The following is a 21,725-nucleotide window of genomic DNA, read 5'->3' as shown; positions in this document are numbered from 1 at the left end:
GGACGAGGATTGGTCCACTGTTCTCTGACGTCGGTGGAACGTTATCGACCAATGAGAGAGCCAGAAAGAACCGATGTTAGCCGAACGTATTCGGTAGCGAATTTCAGAGAAGACGAAGTTTACCGAACGATACATCAGTCCCTCTCTCTACACTCGTATGTACATATGTATATAACAAACATATATATATATATATGGCGTTTTCTCTTTTTTTTTCTATTACACGCACATACATGTATGCACACAGATAGTATCATCTTTACTCTCCACGCGACTTCCTCAAATCTTTATTTTCAGACTCGACCGCGAACTCGGGGCGAACTGGTCGACGAAGCTCGTACGACCGCCCCGGTTTTTCACGAGCATCTTCTTTCTCTTTCTTTTTGTGTTTATGTACATGAGTAAGAGAAAGAGAGAGAGAAAGAGAGAAAAAGAGTGTGTGGCTGGTGTATATGCGCGCACTCATCGTCATATGCCACACCATCGCATCATCATCACACCACTACTATTGCAACTGTTAGTACTACTGCATACTACTATTACTACTACTACTACTGTGCTGTATATTACTACACTTCTACACTACTCTACCCTACTACTGTATATTACTGCACTACACACTACAATATTACTATCTACTATACTACTATACTACCACCATCATCATCACCACCTCCACTTGCTTCTGCCTCTGCCGCCGCCGTCAAGCAGCAGCATTCTAAATTTGAATCCCCTCCGAGAGGAGAAACAGTAGTGTCCGCGAGTTGCGCGCGTTACGACGTCGTATCAACATCGTCGTCGTCGTTCTCGTCGCCGTTGTCGTCGTCGTCGTTTACGTCGTCGTGTTGTTATCTTCTTTTCAAAGAGATTTCTTATACTTGAAGAAATATATATATATATATATATATATGTATAAAATTATTATAAACAAATATCAATATTTTTGATGTTTGAAATCAAAAGAAAAAAAACAGGACTCCGCTTCTTCTCGTATTCTACTCTCTAGTCAAACCTAGTCGATTTTATTTAAATATTCCTTTTTTATAATCGTGTCCTCGCTTCTAAACCGTCTTATATTATTATTCCCGTTCGTTTTAATTTTTTTATACGGACAAAAATATACAGATGAACAAATAATATTTGTTACAATAAAAGAAACATTGGTTGTGTCAAGATCTTGGATCGAGAAGTTCAGTGATGATAGGAGAATTGTTGTAACTCTCGTAGATCCAAATGAAGAGGAGGAGGAATCTTCAGGGATCGAGAATCGATTAAAGTTGACGCCACTGTTCCCTCCTGCTACTACTTCTGATTCTCATATGTGAAAAAGAGAAGGAAGAGAAGAAGAAGAAAAAAGGAAAAGAATAAGAATAATAATAAGAGGAAGAAGAAGAAGAAGAAGAAGAGGAGATCGACGGACGTGAGAAAAAGAAGGAGAGAGGGAGAAAGAGAAATAGAAATAAAAGGAGAAAGAGAAAGAGAAAGAGAAGAAGAGGAGGAATTCGAACGTCGTGCCAAAGGGAACACGCAAAGGCGCGCGTTGTTCCCTCTCTCCCTTCCTCAACAGGCCACCCCCTTACTTTCGCGTACGTGTCGCGTGCTCTCGCGCATGTCTTCTTCATCCTCCTCCTTTTCCTCCTCCTCATCCTCCACATCCTCCTCCTTCACCTCCACCTCTTCCTCCTGTTCCTTCTCTTCTTCGTCATCACCCCATCGAGAACTTTTGTTTTGATCTTGAAGTTGCCATCGGCGGACGCAGAAGTCCATCCGGCTCGCGTTAGATCGAAACGTTAGCGAGATTTAAACGTGAGAGGGAAAGAGAGAGTGAGGGACTGAGAGAAGTGTACATGTATAACACACCTAGTGGGGAGAGAGAGATATCGATCGTGGGACCATTGACGTCCGTTTCTGGAGAACGCGGCACACGAAGAGACGTTAAGGGTGCTTTTCGCGAACCAACCCCCTTTTACCACCACCACCACCACCACCACCACCACTACCAGTACTATTATTACTATTCTACCTCGTTCCTCTTTTTTATCTATATCTTCTTTCTCTCTTTGACTTACTTCGCTGTGAATTTTACGCGCGAACCTTGTTCGACAAGAGGAACCTTAGTGAGTGAGATAGATTCTAGGATAAAGAAGGACTCCTTGGGAGGATGCAACCCGGCTTACGTGTTTTAGTATTTTCACGTGATTTTCAACAACATCCTCGGCATCGTAATTGTCTCACTTCTGACAATACTATTTCTACTACTACTACTACTACTACTACTACTACTGCTGCTATTGATATTGATACTACTATTTTTATTATCGCTGCTGCTGCTGCTGTTATTATTATTATTATTATTATTATCATTGTTGTTATCGTTGTTGTTGCACGACAAAACAGTGCACATTTTCGCGCTATTAGTTTATCTTACGAACGAGCTAAAAGTGCTGCGTGTTACTATTCGAGTTTTTTTTCCAACGCTAAGGGGATGATCGTTACGTGATCAACGAGATACAACAATTAAGGTGAGTCCGATCGGGATTTTTACAAATACTCTCGTGAAGATTCATTATTATTATTATTATTATTATTATTATTATTATTATTAATATTATTATTATTATTATTATTATTATTATTATTATTATTATTATTAGTAGTAGTATTTTTGTTGTTTATAAAGTTCAGTTTTCAGTGGACTGGCCAATATTTTAAATGAGGTTCGTTTGAAGAATACTTGAAATATTTATTTTAATTAATATTAAGGGATTGAGGGTGAATAAGGATTTTATAGGGATGGTTCTTGTTAATAGAAATTGATCTTCGACTTTTGGTGAAAGCAGGTTAATGAGTGTTGTATCGTTAGGAGGGTTTTTTTTTTCTAAAAAGCTTTCCCCTTTTGTTCTCTTTCTTTTATAGATGTGTGAGTGGTGTGTTAGTGTATATGCATACACGTTCATAGATCTCCAGTGCATCTTATTTTTCCTAACATTTTAACCGGCGGATGAATGTTTCCTTTGAATGAAACTATGCCTTCGTATTTTTAAATTTCTCTACTTTAAATGATATATAAGATTATAAATTACACATTTTATATATATTTATGATTTTAAATTAAAAAAATCAAAGAAAAGAAAAAAAGCAAATGTACAATATTAAATAAGTTAAACCATCCTATCAAAGTTTGCGAACATCAGTCGTTTAACTTGGCCTTACATCGTCAATGATCTATTAGATCATAATAGATCCATGATCTTTCAACTTTGAATATGTTAAGTATTCATCAAATTTAAATACATTTGTATATGCAACTCAATATACCAAAAAAGAAAATATATATATATATATATANAGACTCTCACGGAGTATTATTTTATATAGCGTAGGCGCATTACAACGTACCAACATACACTTGCACGACGACAAAAATAACGATTCTGACGTTATAGATACGACCGATGTATTATAGTACACAAATGTACTTACACGTGCATATATATATATATATACATACATTATATGGGTCAATCATATTTTATCAAAGTTAAATAAATATTAGTATTTTATCATGGATTTATCTATTAGATCATTATATATCTTGAACTTTCGATTTTAAATACATTAAATATACGCAATTTGAATAAATATCATAATATAAACACACAAAAAATGAAGAGAAAAAAAAGTATATTCCTATAACAATTCTCAAATATCATTCGTTTAACTTCTCCTTGAGTAATCAATCATAGTCTCGATCCTAATAGATCCCAATAGATCATTATAAATTTTAAATATATCCTGCTCTCACTAATATTAATAATGAATTTATTAATAAATTAATGTATCTCTCTCACCGTGAATATCGAAACAAAATTATATATTCAAAAGAAAAAAAAAAGAAATAGAAAAAAGAAACAAATCAAAAAGATAAAATAAGTCACACACACACAAAAAAAGGAATAAAGTAATTGTTCATATTAAATCGTAGTAAATGAGCGAGTAATGTGTACGTTTATACACGCGCTTACGTTTAAATTTAATTAAAACTAATTTATGTATCTCTGTGACTTTAAACAAATTATTATTTATTAAAAAAATATCTAGCTAGAAAAAGTAATTTAAAATAAAAAGAAAAAATATTTGCTCACATCTTACAATTAATCGCCGTTGCCCGTAGTAAGTGAGTGAATATGATGATGCACCACCTTACACAATTATAATAAAATCACGCATACACTTAAAGTTTCTAACGAAGCGTCGAGTGGCGCGACGAATTCAAGGAGGAGGAGGATGATGGCGATGGTGACGGGGTTTTTCGTTGTTCGTCGTCGTCGTTGTCGTCGTCTTGCATCGTGTGTTTCTTGGACGACGTCCAGCTTTCTGGTATCTCGAGTAAGACTGCACCGATTTGACGACGACGGTTTGCTTGCCCCCTTGATTCTTTAATGCCACGATCCCCAAGGAACTATTCGCTTGGCGTCGAATCAACGAAAGACGACACACACACACACGAAACAAACATACACTTGCATAAACACTTTAGTCTCACTCCCTGTTGCTGCTGCTGCTGCTTACGATTAAAACCAACGAGATATTCCGATTCGTGATGTGGAAACAATCTAAACAACAGTTTTTTTTTTCTTATTTTGTTTGTTTTTACTTGGGAAAAAAATATGTCGGGATAAATCAAATAAAACTTAGCGAGATATTATAATAATTCATTCGATTATTATTGTTGAACGAACCATGATCTTTGTCTGTCTCTCTGTCTCTCTTTCTTCATTTCTTTCTTTTTTGTAAAGAATTGAAAATCTTACCTTGAAGTAGAAAAGAATTCTAATCGTTTGCGCGTTGAGTATCATCTGTAATCCGAAGAACAAGTAGAACGATTGAACGTGAATCGTAAAGCAAACGAGCTCGTGAGAAAGTCCTCCTTAAATCCCTGATTACTATGTCATAACTTGTCCTCTCACTCGCTCACTCATTTTCACTCACTCATTCTCGTCGTTCTGATTGTTCTTCGGAGTTTCATTTATGATTCGTTTAATTTGACGAAGATTGATATTTTTTTTTCCTTTTTTTTTGCGGTATCTTCCCAACTTCCAGATATTTCGAGATAAGATTTTTTATCGCACGTGTGCATATTTTCATAAGTATTAGTTAAGTCAATAAGTAAATTTGGCTCTTAATGTTTCATCATTTCATTTTATATTTATTGACGAATTTAATAGTTCGATTTAAAAATTACTGACAATTTTAATATATTTATTTAAAATATCTTTAGTAAATATTAAATTTTTGCTTTAATGTTTTGTCAATTTGTTACTGTTTTTTTATCTCTTTTTTTTTTTCTTATATAAAAAAACACTACCGTACACTACGAACGATATAACTTCTTTAACGCATCAAGTTCATGAACATGCATAGTAATCGCCAACATCCCTTAATAAAATAGAGGATCTTTCGTTATTTTATTATATTTATTAACGAACCTTATAATTAAATATATAGATTATATTGCACACAAAATTTTAATAATTATATAAAATAATTATTTGTGATTTTTAAAATATTTCTAAAAAAAAATATGAAAGAATATTGGGGTATCATCGTAAATTTCTATATAAATGATTAATTAAACTCGTATGAAAAATGAATGATCGTTAAATAAATGTGAATTAATTATTTTGAAGTTTATGATGAAAAGTTAGGATGAAAAATACTATTCTTCTTCGATCGTCATTCATTAACTTACTCGCTAAACGACTCAATACTAAAAACGAGGTCTCGGTGGCACGCGAGTGGATGCAAATTTTTCTTACACCAACCAACCAACCTCCTCCAACTCTAGTATCTATATCTCGAGCCGTAAAGTCAAGGTTTTGCATGTCGCCTCGTTTTTACGTGACGTAGACGCCGGGTTTTGCCTTTTCTTAGTTTTCGATCCTTTGAAATTTATTTCGTAGCTATATACACCCTACCACTCATATATGATAAACATACATATACATCCATAAGGTATGTTAGAATTTACGTTAGAACTTGTTCGATCGTGATTTCTTTTGTATATATTTTTTTTGTCTGAATTTTTCTTTTTGTTCTTGTGGAAACGATAATTCCTTCCAAATGAATTTCGTTTACGTGTTATTCTTTTGATATGTTTTTCACAAAGTTGCAACCACGGCGCAATATATCGTTTAGATTAGATTAGGTGTATATTTTACCATTCTTTCTTCTTCTACTTTTTCTTTTTCTTATTATTTTGGGTATATTTTCTTTTCCTTTCTTTTTTGCGATTTGATTTTATTATTCGTTTAGGAAAAAAAAAACTATTTTAAAAATCGTAGAAATATAGAAGATTTTTTTATTAAAATGTTTGATTCTTCCTATCGGAATTACAACGGTTGTTAAAGGAATGAGCTACTCGTTATCGATAACCAACGAAGCGTTCTCGTAATATAAGATCCTCTCCTCCTCTAAGTTTTCGTATCTGTAGCTTATTTCTAGGAACTCTTGACGATACGCTTCTTTAACGAAAATTACATTTCCGCTTATTAGATTTGCTCGTTTGACGTCGCGTATTCTTTCGTTAATAAGTTTACTTTTTAGTTAGAGAAGTAATTATTTTTCTTTATCAGTTTAAATGTTGAGTTTTACGTTTAAGAAAAAGAATAAAGGAAAGAAAAAAAACAAAATTAATGGGAAAATATATCATATTGATATATATATTGATAGCAGGAAAACATATTAGATTTAGGAAAACGATTGAAGATTAAGCAGAAACTTATTCATTGTTATTTTTCTAATGATTTTCATAAAACAAAAAAAATAACTGTCATCTATATAATTAAATATCACAATTAAACAATGACCAGCATCCGTAAGAAATAAAAAAAAAAGAAAAAACAAAGTTAAGATAAAAGATCATGATTTCATTGTGACTGAAGGAACGATTAAAACGGATGATTTTTCATGCTGAATTCTAACAGCATAAAAAAAAAAGCACAAGGAGAGTAAGTTGGTGCAGGTCACCGAGCTGGTCGCTGACCCTCACTCGCTTGCAAGCTCTTGTATAATAAACCAAATTCGATCGTATGTCTGACGACGTTGGTAGTAGAACTCTTCCTAGATCTCTCTGCGGGTTTACGCGTTCTATCGAAACAGAAGAGAAAGAAACAGAAAGCACAGAAACACACGCGCAAATATACGGAAGGTATATAAAACACACGTGTGCACTTATACATGCACGTTGTATACGTAAGTATAACACAAAGTAGAAAATGTTGAGCTACTTCCTACACCCCTTTTTATTTTTTTTTATCAACCATACGTTTCTTTCCCTTTGATATCATTGTACACAATATATTATAGTACATACACACATATATATATACATCAGTATCGAGCTAAAGTACCTTGGTACCTTCGCCTAGATACGTCGTCTAGTAGTAGCTAGTTCACTTATACTTCCATAGCTACGGATTAGCGTATTTATAATGCATTTGCAAGCGTATCTTATATGTTTGCAGTAACGATGTTATCCAACGTACCGAGTACTACATACGTACACGCTCATTTAGACTTGCTAATATTTTTGCACACTCATTTTCACCTTGTCAACATTTCCATCGTTTTACCTTTTTCGTACTTCTTTTTTTTCTGTTTTCGATGATGGGAGTTAGGTGGTTTGATATTTTTGTTGTTGAGCACACACGTAGATACTCGTACGATTTTATAGAAATAAATGATGGAAAGTTTGATTATAAAACCTTTCGAGGGGCGCGTGCTTGAAAATATTCATACTTTATTTACTTATATATATATACATATATACATGTGTGTGTGTGTGGATGTATAAACGATAACGGTATAGTTGCCGCGTTTAATGCGCTTTTGAATCGTTCAGTTATCGCGTGCTCGCGATGAATGAAATGCATCCGTTAAATATAGTCACCAACTAGTTAGAATTAGAACGTAGTCTCGAAGCCAAGGAAGGAACGTTTTTATATATACACACACTCAACATTTATATGCATATATGTATATATGCATATATATGTATATATATACATATGGGTGTGCATGTACGGATGTGTTCACGTTCTCGCGACTGCTACCACCCTGCCAGATGGTAGCGTATATCGGTGTTATATATCGAACGACCGGCTTATCGGCTTCGAGAATCCATGTTTACGTTTGCGTTTTATGCTGACAAGTGCGTATACGATTATAACGACACATTACATGAGAAAGAGTGAGAGAAAGAGAGAGAGAAAGAGTTTTGTGTGTGTGTGTGTGTGTGTCTGTGCGCGTTTGATAGCAGGTCAATTCGTTTTCCTCGTCTACGGGAAGTGTTTCATTATTCTTGTCTTTTTCTATTTTTTCTTATGGCAAGATATATAAGTGTAGACGTATCAATTTTTATCATTTATTGAAAAATAATTATTAATCATCATTTCGATTCTGTCTAATAGATATGATTGAACATAACTTGTATATTGTATTTCTTTTTATATTTTATATCGCTGAGAATAATATTATTTTGTTATTGTTGCAGAGTAAATATGCGTACACTTAGTTTTAATATTAATCGACAAAATGAATCGATTGATTTTAATTTATTCAGTAATAGAGGAAAAATCAATATGACGTATAATCGTATTGTAATGAATTTATATTGAATGTAGGATGTGTAGATTTTTGTTGTATTTTTCCGAACAGTCAAGAAATTTTGTTCGTCGTGTCTGTCTCCTGCTTTTGATATTTTTTAATCGTCGGATAGATTAAAGAAAGTTCGTCGAAAGAGAAGAAAAAAGAAGAGAGTGTCGTTATCTGAGTTTATGTCCAATCAGTAATTGTATCGCATATATTTACCGATTATCCTATCGCAAAAAATATTCCAGAATAATAAATGTGTGATAATTAATTGCCACTTATGCCGGCTGACTATCGCACTCTCTCTCTCTCTTTTTTTTTCTTCGGTTATTATTCACTTAACGGTCATTGTTTTTGTTTTTTTATATCGAGGAATCAGTAACACCGTAGTTTGCTGACATTCCGTGCTCGAATTCAAAGTTGATTAGCGTGGGAGAGAAAGAGAAAGAGAGAAAGAGAGAGTGAGAGACCTTTTCTTCTTGGATTAAGATAAGCAAATGTTAATTAAACCTCTTTTTCTTCTTATTTTTGTGATTCTTTTTATTTAATTTGGGAGGAGGAGGAGGATAATTTTTGTCTCGTTCGAAGGGAATAATCGAATAACATTTTTCGAGATACCCAAGAAAATTGTTTCGTGTGCGATCATCAACGTTAACTTCATATTTTATACACATCCCCTTTAGTAACTTATGCGACCGTGAAATTAATGTCTATATTTATCGGTGTACTTAGCGAGGGAAAAAAAAGTCCTCGTGAGAGAGAACAAACGACTGGAGGAAGCCTAGCTAGCTAGGCTAGCTAGCTAGCAACCAGCGAGTTTACCTAGCTCCAACTGAATTACCTAGCTTAGGTTCTCGTTTTCTTTTATTTTTTCAATTTTAAATAATTAACAAAATCCACGCAACGAAAAAGTACCGAGACGTCGAATATTTATATACGAATTTTGTTTTGCATCGTCCAATTTTACATTACGCGTTAATTTCGTCAAGATTTGACGAGTGCGGGGGGAAAACAAGAAAAAAAAATAGAAAAAAAAAAGAAAAGAAAAATCACGAATAATATTGACGCGGGACTCTCTCCTGTGTAAGCAAAGAAAATCGCACGTGTTTTCTTCTCCTTCATTGTATTTTATTTTATTTTACTTTTATTTTTTTTCTTCTCTCTACCTACCTACGTCTTCGCACAGCTCGCGATAAAAGGGAGCGTGAAAGAAGGGAGATGATATACACGAAGTTAAGGTAAACCTTGTTTGTAACAACCTGCTAACGCGATGCTCGAACGCGCACCCTTTGTTTAACCGGCATGACAACTTTGCGATACGTGTGAGCGAGGGCTAACTTGCGGAAAATGTATTCAATCAAAAGGAATTTGCGAAACAAACGACGACGTTGGATATGATGATATGGAACGTCGTTTATAAAGAGATAAGATCTTTTATCTTTCTCTCTGCCATGGATGATATTATTTCTATATAAAATTGTTTTTTTTTTTCCTTTTTTCTTCTTCTTCTTCTTCTCTTTCATTTTGTAATGTTGAAACGAACAAATATAATTTCTTCGAGGATTTCAATTTGACCATTGAACAATTCCAAATCCCTTTTCTCACAATTAAAACAAATATATATATATGATGATGATGATGATGACGATGATAAAAACAGAATCTGCTTAACCGTTAAATAAATTTAATCGACGAAGTATTAAAGTGTATAAATAAAAAGAAAATCTGGTCATCTCGGGCTGATTTTTTCGGAGTGTATCGTGTTTGGGGTGTCTCGTCGTTCTTTGAAGAAAGAGAAGCAACTCTGTTATCACTACGAAAGAGAGACCCGCAAGGATAGCCTTTATGGCCGTTCATTTGCCGTATAGGAAAGGTCTTTTCCTATATACCGTGAACCGTGTATTACGCATTTAGGGCATAGTAATGACGGTGAAGTGTAATAATTTGTCTCACCCTTTCCTCTCCGCCTAGCTTCTACATCATAGAACGCGCTTTGCCCCCATGCTGAATTCTTCCCACGTGATACCACGCCGAAGCCTTCTCTCTTCTCTCTTGATCGATAGTTTCGATAGAAGAGGCACCGTCCTACCTTACTAGAGAATTCTCTTTTACTAGGAACTAGGTGGTAGTAGAGTGTGCTGTGTTACACACGAGGAAGAAAAAGAAAGAGAAAGTAAACCTAGAGTTGAACTATTTTTTTTTCTTTTTATTATTATTATTATTATTATTATTATTATTATTATTATTATTATTGTTGTTGTTGTTATTATTATTTTTATTCTGTTCAGAATTGAACAGGAATTGGATATAAAAAGAAAGAAAAAGTAAAAGTAGATTATTACATATATGTTTTCTTTTCTTTCTTTTTTATTTTAATATTAGAATCAATATATTAGAAATTTATTTACATCTATTTTTATCGTAATCTGTTTAAATAATAAATATTCTTATTCCCTTTAGAACTGTCGGGACAGAGTTAGATTGTAGAAAAAGGAAAGAGGAAGTAATATTATAGAAGAAGAGCTTTTTATCTGTGCTTTTCATTGTATTTATTTTTATTCAACATTAGAATTAAGTACAAATTTATATATCCATATTTTGGATCAAATCGGTCTAAATAATGAAATACTTTATTTAAATTTTTCAATTTTTTTGATTTTTATTCGATGCTTAAACGAAAAATATTGAAATTGTTTATAACATAAAAATTATGGGGTATTTGTTCTACTAGTTATTTTGACTAGTTTATTTTTTGCTGTTCTAGCGTGTTAATTTGTTGTTGATAAAATTGAATTAAAAGCAAGGATTGCTTTTAGACATGAATTTTTAAAAACAAAAAAGAAAGAAAATAAAACGAGACTTTGCTTTATCCCAAAAAGGTTAGAACGAGCCAAAGCGAACAGGAGAAAATTGATTGGCATGGGCTCACTTCCAAGAGTAACATTGTATGACGGTGGAACGATTTTTCTACTGTTTATATAAGCACTAACGTGGTGTACGATATTTAAAATATCTAAACTAGTCGCGATTGTATTTGGAGTTTAACTTTCATGTATAAATTTCCCTCTATAATTTTTGTCCAACTTTTAATTATTACAAATTGTATAATTTACAAGTTAATCCAACAATGCCTATACAATTTTAATAGTAATAAACATTTTGATTTATTTTTTATCATAAAATTATTATAAAAGTCTGGTAGTTAAATCCAAAATTCCGATAATTCCAAAAGCATATTTTTTCCAAATTGTTAAATTATTATAGGAGTCACAAAATATTCATCTTTTAATGGTAACTTTAATTTTAATACTATTTATATTTGTTTGGATTATGAAACTTTATTGTACAAGTTTATAAATATTTAATACACACTGTAATTTAAAAAAAATAACCATAACAACTTAGTTATTATATGCTTATAAGAATTGTCTTATCATGATAGATAGACAAATAAATAGATAGATAGATAGATAGATAGATAGATAGATAGATAGATAGAGAGATTGATAGACGGATAAAAAATATTTTCCTAGAAGAAAAATATTTACACGTTTACAAAAAAAAAAATATTCCCATTCGGATAGTTTTTTTTTTCTTCTTTCTGTCATGGTTGGCTTATTACAGCTTGATTACATTTATGGGTCCAATCAATTATCACTATCTCTACTTTCATACTTACGAGAAAGAAGAAAAGAAAAAAGAGAGAAAGTGAAAGAGAGAGAGAGAGAGAGAGAGAGAGAGAGAGAGAGAGAGAGAGAGAGAAAATAAAGAAGAAAAAAAAGGATGGAATAGTATTTTTTTTTCATTCTTTTCGATCTGACTTCACCAACGTCAGTCATGTATGTCCTCCTGTGTATATGTATGTGTATTCGAACCATCATACACGATAATGCAATGAAGTCGTTTGTAATTAAGATAAAAAAGATTACGTAATTCTGCTGGTAGGAGATCAGTTCGCTAGACGTCTTGTATCTAAATTTTTATTAAAGACAAAGAAGTCGATTTAATTGTTTCATTTATTCGAAGAAAAACCAATGAAAAACAATGCTCGTATTTCGAATCGATCGACATTTCTCTTATTTTATTTTTGTTTTTTTTTCTCTTGAAAATTTTCAATAAAACTCTGATGATTATTTACATTATCCCCGATCAAGGAAAAAGAAAAAAGACAGAAAGGACGTTATATTGAACATGATTCAACAGGAACAATGTAGAAATGAACGATAGAACGGTTCGTTGGTAAGGGAAAAAAGATAGCCTTTAACATTTTCACGTTGATATGTCAATGAGCAGTTAATAAATTTTACTCTAGAAATGATAACAAAAAGAGTCTTGCTTTGCGAGCTTCCATTCATTTCGAGAAAAAGATATTTTTTCAATAATGCTTTAACTTATTTCTAACATTACTCAAATATGAAACTAACTAATTAATCGTTCAATTAATTTTAATGATATCTATATTAAAAATGAAAGAAAAAAAATGATATAAAAATAAACGAAGAATTGTTTACTTTTATGAATCTTTGTCATCGAGATGAAGGATTAGGATAAAATTATCCACAAAAGAAAAAATAGAAAAAAAAAGAAGAAGAAGAAGTAGAAAATAGAAGTCAACTAAATTGAAACTGATTGCTTAGTTACAAAAGCGAAACTATTTAAATAACATGCGTGAATTATCGCGATTAGCATAACAAGTTTTGTCGTTTTTCTATAAAGATGCGCGCGAACGTTTATGTGTATGTAGTAGTTGTCTGTCGCGTTCTAACATTTTTTTTCTATCATATATTAGAAAAAGAAACGTTCTATATTTCTGTCTCTTTTTTTCTTTCTTTCTTATAATGATACTTGTAAATATGCACTCTACATGAACATTAACGTTACTTATATCTTACAGATAAAACGTATATATGGTTGCAATTTACTTGTTTAACTGATAGACGAGATAGAATGCAACTATGTTGTGTTGTTATTTCCTTGTTCTTATCCACCTCCTTCGGTATTTTAATTTTAATTTTTTGTTAACTTTGTTTTCTTACGCTTCTTCTTTTTCTTTTTCTCTTTATTCTTCTACTTCCTCCTATTCTTTTTATTTGTTTGCTTTTGCATATATTTTTTTCTCTTTTTTTTTCCTTTCTAATACGACGATTATAAAACAANTCTTACGCTTCTTCTTTTTCTTTTTCTCTTTATTTTTCTACTTCCTTCAAATCTTTTTTTTTTTTTTTTTTTTTTTTTTTTATTCCTTTTTTCCTTTCTAATACGACGATTATAAAACAACGCGACAGAGTTAAATCATTATGCGTTTTCTCGGGACAAACCAACATAAATGCGTCGATTTTATTTGTGTTACTTCTCTCTCTCTCTCTCTCTCTCGCATTTATATTCTTTCAATATTATCTCAAGGTCGTGTAACCAACAATATTCCAATACATTCGGTTAATTCATCGTGTCTCTCTACTTTCTCATATTATAAACTTTGTGATATTTAATCGTAATGATTCAAAAAAGGAGAGAGAAGAGAGAAGGTGGAAAAGATTATTTGTGAAGTTAATTAAATATGTTTAATTAATTTTTCTTTCGTAATTTTTTCTCTCTCTCTCTCTCTCTCTCTCTCTCTCTCTCTCTCTTGCTACCTTTCTCTCTTCTTTTTTTTTTTTGCTTTATATAAAACCTGTTCTTCTTGCTTATGGTCACCCTTTGCAATTTTTATTCAGAGGGAATTAATTTTTTTTTCTTTTTCTTTTTCTTGTTTTTTTTTTTTTCGAATCGACTGATCATACACTGCCTTTTGTTCAAAGTGCTACCAAACTTTAGTAAACTAGTCGCGTTGACTTGTATGCATGCACACCGAAGGATATATCGAATCGATACGTAAAAGAACGACGAGACACGTGCAAAAGCCTTCCTTCTATTCAACGTTAGAATTTAAAGTGACGGTCTAGTTCTGTCGCATACGCTTTGCATTTTTAAATCGAATCTGCATTTTCTCTCTCTCTCCCTCTTTCTATCTTTCTTTTTTCCTTTCTTTCTTTCAATGATGAAAATTTTATATTTTTTTGTGTATATATCATTTTTTTCTTTTTTTATAAAATTGTAAGCAAATGTGTGTATGTGTAAGTGTGGGAACGTTGCTAACGTAATTTTTTTCTTATTTCGTTTTCAGCGTTTTTAATATTCCATCTAGTGGTTCTGAGAAACTCTTTCTTCTCGACGACATCGTGCAACAATGGGTCGGAAGAAGATTCAGATCTCGCGCATCACGGACGAACGAAACCGTCAGGTATTTGCGAATAATGATTAATGGAAAATCGATATTCCATCATTTCAATCGTATTTCATGTTTTATTCCTTTTTTCCAATCTCTGTTTCTTGATTTCCATTTTAACTTGCGAAATTTATTTAATTTCTTTCTTTTTTCTCTTTCTCTCTCTCTCTCTCTCTCTCTCTCTCTCCTCTCTCTTTTTTTTCTTTTTTTTTAATGTGTGTTAATATATGAATTTATATATTTTTTTTTAATTTCTAACGAAGAGAAAAACAAATGTTTAATCAAAGTTAAAATCAATTGAAGTGTTTAACAAAATTAATTAAAGTCCTGCTCTCTATTGAAATTGGTTTTTTTTTTTATTATTATATTTTACTCTCTTCTTTTCTCTTTTTTTTTTTTTTTTATTATTTGTAAAAATAAATATATTAAATTTGTGGTATCTTTCAAAATGTATTAAATTTTAACATTGAAATAGTCTGGTTAGACCAAAGTGGTTTAGCGATTGTAAAAATTAATTCACAAAAAAAAAGTAAATTAAGTTTTCATAAAGTTTCTTCATTTTTTTTTAACATTAATTATTTTGTAATAATTGTAAAATAATTTTTTTTTTTTTAATTAAGAAACTTGTTCCACCTATATACACATAATATTTTCTTCAAATAAATTAATTATGAAATTTCTACTGTATATATTTAAATGAATTAAACGTAATTTACTTATACATAAAACGCTTAGAGAAGATTTAATTTAATTGGACGAAATAAGCGAGTAGAACATTAGCCATAAATGATTTCTCTGTTTGCACACTAGGTGACCTTTAACAAGAGGAAATTCGGGGTAATGAAGAAGGCGTACGAATTGTCGGTACTATGCGATTGCGAGATTGCACTGATTATCTTCAGTTCGAGCAACAAGCTGTACCAGTATGCGAGCACCGACATGGACAAGGTTCTTCTCAAGTATACAGAGTACAACGAACCCCATGAGTCCCTCACCAACAAGAATATCATCGAGGTGAGTCGATTTATCCGCTGCACTTTGTAGGAATAGTTAACGCGATACATTCGGTCCTTTTTTTCTTTTTTTTTTTAGAAATAATTTATACAATAATTTATACAATTTCAATCATATATCTTTACTGATTCATAAATGAGAGAAATAAAAAGTGAATAAAATTAAAAATTTTTTTTTTTTTTATTATGCAATTTTGTGTAGGTGTTGTACATTAACGAGTTGGGGTTATATAGGAAAAAAATTACATATTAGATATTTTATCAAGAGTAGGTTATTTAATTATGTTCGTGTTTAACAAGTAAGAAGATATTAGTTTAAAATTTATAATTATTTGATTTTTTAGTAATAAAATTAGCGCAGGCGTATATATAAAACATTTTAATTTTTAAAATATAATTAATTATTAACAATATAAATTTTATATATAGGAATTTGATTGAATGAATTTTTATTTTTTATTATAATCGATTCTTTTACGTAACGAGAGCTTTTTAAAAATGTTTAAAGTAAAATCTTAAATCATACGATCGATAAATATTAGGAATTTCGATAGGAATTTCATTAAATGTGATCCTTTTAAAAAAAATTTGTTATATCAAAGAATTAATTAAAAATCGAAACGTGAGTATATTTTGAGACGAGAATATCAAGTATTCGAATAATTAATTGAAATGAAATTTCGTTAAGTTCGTATGGTTATATAAGCTCTACTCATCATATTGATCTTCGTGCTTTGAATATAATTAATAAGTATTAATTCAATGTAAAAAGAGAAGGAAAAATAAACAGATATATATATGTTAGTAATAATATTGGACGAAGTAAATAATGATAAAGCATAAACTTCATTAATTAATACAAATAAAATAATATTAAACACGTACACAATATAAACAGACAATAAAACAAATGATATAATATATAATTTAATAAAACCATAGCCCGCTGTGCAAAAGAAACAATAAAATATTAATTAAATAATTGATATCAAAATAAAAAGAGAGGAAAAAATAAATAAATGAATGAATTTACTTTAGCGTTTATACAAATATTTAACAACGAGAAAAACGTAAAAGAGGTAGCATGTAAAATTCACTGATTAAAAAACATGGAATAAAATAAAAAAAAAAGAAAAGAAAGACTCCCGGAATTAAATAAAATTATTAATTATTAAAAAAAAAAGTAATGCAACGAATTAAAATTCGGTAATTAAAAGAAAAAAAAAAGAAAAAAAAGAGAGAGGGAGAGAGAGAGAGATGGAAAGATGGAGATGCATGGGAATTGAGATAGGAGATTCGAATGTTTAAAAGAGTTAGCAGGCACACACGGTTGATCGTTAAATTCTTCTTGCGAAAGGTAATGCCAAGGCCCAAGTGGAAGTGCACTCTCTTACAAAACGTCTTCCTCGAAGCGGATCGGAATCGATCATAAAGTCGGAACAGGTTTTACTTGAAGAAGGATCGATGTCTGTTTAGAGGCGAAAACGTGTTTCTCCATCTTTTTCATGATTTTATTTAACAAATGAACATTATCGTGTTATCTACTCTCGACGAATCATCCTTCTTTCTTATTACGATCATTAAAATCCAAATTTATACAATTTGAACAATTTAACGAAGAAACACGTGGAAACACGTCCTCGCGACATTGTTAAATGATTCATAAATATGAATAGAATATTATTATTTTATTATAACACAAACACATACACAGGGAAAATAGATAGATGTGTAAGGTAATGAGAAATACGTGAAATGTTGGAAATCATTCGATGTAGGTCATGGTATTCGCAAGGTCGTTATCCACAAATGATTTATTCAAGAAAAGTAAAAGGAAATAAATTTTGAATGAAAAAAAAAACAGGAAAGAAAGAGAGAAAGTAATTAGCAGTATTAGTACGAACATAATTTACCGTACAAATTGGTCAAACATAATTTTGTAGAATATAATAATCGTTTAACAGATTTTAATTGTTTCAATTCAAACATTTACACAATTTCTATTTTTTTTTTCTTTTTTTTTTTATTTATAAAACGAATGTCGTCGGAATTGATTGAAAGGTAAAATTTGTTCAAACGTTTATTAAAAAAGTATATATATATATATATATATATATNTATATAATTTATTTTCAATAACATTTTAATTATAATTCGCGTATATGTGGAAATAAATTTGAAAAGAAAAAGAAAAAAGAAAAGAAGAAGAAAAAATTAAACATTCTATTCGAACAAAGTGTGTATAGTGTTTAATCGAGACAATAATTGAGTGTATTTAATAATTCTATTCTCTTTTTTTCTTTAATACTCATTTCCTTTAGCAATTTGTACTTGAAGCGTAAGGACGATGTCACTCATAGGAATTACGTGTTCATATCTTGAGTATTAATTTTTATTTTTGCTTTTTTTTTATTTCTTTCTTTTTTCTTTCTTTCTTTCTATCTATCGTTGCACACCTATAATTTGCACCTGCGAATACATTCGTCGCGAGGTCGAACGTCTTTCCACCTAAGCGCTTAGGAATATGTACGCGCGCGCGTACATATGTGTGTTAGTGTTAAATTAATGTGCATGTGAAGGTTGAGTGCCCTCGGGCGGTGTGGTCACGTGAACCTGTCTGCTGACACTTGCAGGCGCTCAACAAGAAGGAACATAAGGGTGCCATGTCTCCGGAGAGTCCGGAACCCGACGCGATCGAGTATAATCTTACCCCGCGTACCGAGGCCAAATACACCAAGATCGACGAAGAATTTCAGATGATGATGCAGAGGCACCAGCATAATGGCACAAGGGTACGTGATCCCCATACGTAATCAAATCACATGCAAATTTTTATTTCTTTCTCGCAAAACGTTCTTTCAATTTTTTTTCCTTTTCTTTTCTTCATTTTTATTTTGATTTATTTAGTTTGATTGGTTGATTGTGGGTTGGTTGATAATTCATTTTTGCGATATTAATTTTTTTTTTTCGTAGTAAATAATTGATTAAAAAGTGTATTGGAAATATTTGTATGCATAACTTGGTAAATGAATCATTTGTAAATATGAGTTTGTTGTCCAATTATTATTAGATTGATTGATAATTAATTTGTAATATTTTTATATACGATATTAAATGAATTAAATTAAATGAATCTGCGATTAGGTGTTGTTCTTTAGTAGTTTATTGTCCAATTATTATTTGGTCTCTTGTTGAGTAATTTGAAGTATTTTATATCTAAATAAATAATTAAATACTTTATTTGTTAGAAATATTTTTTGTATTTTTTTAATTGAATTGATGCATAACTACTTATAAAAGTATCATTTTATTCAACTAAAATTTATAATTTAAAAACGTAAGATTTTTATGAATCAACAAAAGAGAATATCATTTTCATTCGATCATATCTTTACTCCATATCAGATATCATTTTCAGAGTAATAAAGTTTGAGTGGAAACCGGTCTAAGATTAGTGATTTTCATGAACTTGCCATGATGAATGCAGAAAGTAAATTACATGTATAATGTTTGATTACAGGGGATGGGACAATCTAATTACACATTACCAGTAACTGTGCCAGTTAATAGTTATGGTGAATCGCTACTTGGATCTAGTCCTCAAATGGCACATACCAGCATTTCTCCCAGACCTTCATCCTCTGAAACAGATTCAGGTTAATATTCGAATGATAAAAAAAATACATAAAACAAAAAAGAATAAGATAAAAATTTAATCGATAATAATGTGTTTACATGTTTACCTGTTTATAGTTTATCCACCAGGAGGAATGTTAGAAATGAGTAATGGGTATCCTCCATCAGCTTCTCCGTTAGGTGGATCACCTAGTCCAGGACCTTCACCAGCACTTGGAGTTGGTGGAGGTAGCGCGAATAAAGGCAGTAATCCATCAAGGCATTCACCACAACCACCACCACCTCCACCACCACCACATCCTCACAGAGCTAACCTTCGAGTAGTTATTCCGACACCACTCACACAACCACTTTCTGAAGACACCAATTATGACGTGAGTATTATTACCTACTACTTACTTATAGTCTTTTAATAATGACACACACACACACACACAATAATCCTTTTAATTTATTATTTTATTACTATATAACTTTATTGTTTCTTTTTTAATTATATTAGCAATGCTAAATAAATAAAAGATTTAATTATATAAATAAATAAAAGAGTTTGATCGAAGTATTTAAATCGTTTTATTATTTTTTTATTATACGTTTTTTTATGTCGTGAGATGATAATATTTGGGATGTTTTCGGGGATTTTATAGAGCGGCCACACACAATCTGCATTGAATACACCGGTAGTAGCATTACAGACACCTTCAGTACCAGCTGGATATTCCAGTTTTGGTCCCACGGATTATTCCTCTGATCTAGGAAGTCTTGCATGGTCTCATCAGAGGTACGTTGATGACTTATCAATGTATTCGGCAGCCACCATGTCCAGCATCAGGTAAATCATGTTTCATAATTATTCTTACGAAAAGAAACTATTCCTATCCAGATGGGTATGAACTTGACTTAGATTCATAAATTCCAAGATTTTTAATAAGACGTGGATGAAACTTCAGTGTTACGTTACGATATATTATTTATTTATGAAAAATTCCACTGGAAGTTTTATAGTTTATTCTCGAAAAAGTTTGTGTTTGGCATGCCATTTGAATAAAATAAAAACAAATTTTCTCCTAAAGGATTTCTATTAGAATCATTTACTAATATGCATGTACACTTACTTTCAGTTCGTGTCATATATGTTAATAATTAATCGTTCGTTCGATACATAGACCATATGCTTGTTAATCAGCTTATCAGTAAAGTCACGAATTAAATTAACAAGAACAACGGTAGTTAAAAACATTTATCAAATTGTAACAAATTTCAATAGATTATTTAACTGACAAATATAAACCAGAAAATTACGGAAAAACAAAAAAAAATTGTAAAAACAAAGTTGAAAAACTGAGATGTATTTTCGATATTACAGCGGTCTTCCTCATTTAGCTGTCTCAAGTAGCACACCGCCACCATCGACGTCACCGTTGCCAGTGAAAATAAAAAGTGAACCGATAAGTCCACCACGAGATCCGCACGGAGGAGGTAACAGTGGTTCAAGTGGAGGGCCAAGTAATGCCAGTAATTTGCATCATACAAACTTGAATGTTGGTCCTTCGTCTAGTACAGGTGGTCCACCCCCGCATCACGTATCACATGCCGGCCCTCAGACATTAAATTTAGTATCTAGCAGACCAAGCAGTAATCCACCACCATCCCACTCGGGTAGCATAACCCCAACAAATCTACCATCCCCGGGTAGTGGGACAGTTGGTGATATCAGAACGACGAGTCATCCTGCTAATGCTGCCAACGGGGGAAATAGTTCGGATTATGAAAATGGACCGCTTATGAAACGGTCCAGGATTACGGAAGGATGGGCGACTTAATGTCAATCCAATTGTTGCACCCAATTCTTTCATACCTCGACGTACAACGGCATATAGTGCTTGTGAGTTCCAGTATATTATTATAAACAAACAAACAAACAAACAAACAAAAAACAAACTAAAACTCATTTTAACGTCCTCGCGAGACAAAATATATACACTTATTCATTTTTAAGTGATTGCAATGATGATTAAAATGATGATAATGAAGATGATGATGATGATAATTATGATGATGATATTGATATTGATGATGATGATGTTGATATTGATGATGATGATGATGATAATGATGATGATGATGATGATGATGATGATGATGATGATGATGATGAT

The 21,725-nt window shown here is 31.6% G+C and overlaps 1 protein-coding gene across 5 annotated transcripts in view; it reads left to right on the top strand.

The window, feature by feature from the left end:
• Positions 1 to 21,611, top strand: part of LOC106785768 (myocyte-specific enhancer factor 2) — a 56,579-nt gene extending 34,968 nt beyond the window's left edge. The window contains exons 1-8 of one of the 5 annotated variants that reach the window (XM_014746482.1): positions 1,419 to 2,522; positions 14,816 to 14,932; positions 15,728 to 15,931; positions 18,564 to 18,722; positions 19,451 to 19,586; positions 19,684 to 19,940; positions 20,214 to 20,398; positions 20,933 to 21,611. In XM_014746482.1, coding sequence (XP_014601968.1) covers positions 14,879 to 14,932; positions 15,728 to 15,931; positions 18,564 to 18,722; positions 19,451 to 19,586; positions 19,684 to 19,940; positions 20,214 to 20,398; positions 20,933 to 21,389 — 1,452 coding nt within the window. In that variant the 5' untranslated portion in view covers positions 1,419 to 2,522; positions 14,816 to 14,878 and the 3' untranslated portion in view covers positions 21,390 to 21,611. Of the gene's footprint in view, positions 1 to 1,418; positions 2,523 to 14,815; positions 14,933 to 15,727; positions 15,932 to 18,563; positions 18,723 to 19,450; positions 19,587 to 19,683; positions 19,941 to 20,213; positions 20,399 to 20,932 lie in introns of those variants that run through there. The other 4 variants (XM_014746486.1, XM_014746485.1, XM_014746484.1 and 1 more) reach the window with 4 other exon arrangements.
• The last annotated feature ends 114 nt before the right edge of the window (positions 21,612 to 21,725 follow it).

The sequence above is a fragment of the Polistes canadensis genome, unplaced genomic scaffold (genome assembly GCF_001313835.1).
Source record: "Polistes canadensis isolate GaletaPanama2010 unplaced genomic scaffold, ASM131383v1 scaffold_56, whole genome shotgun sequence".
Lineage (NCBI taxonomy): Eukaryota > Metazoa > Arthropoda > Insecta > Hymenoptera > Vespidae > Polistes > Polistes canadensis.
Note: the sequence above shows the minus strand (reverse complement) of the source record. Positions and strands in the feature narration are given on the sequence as shown.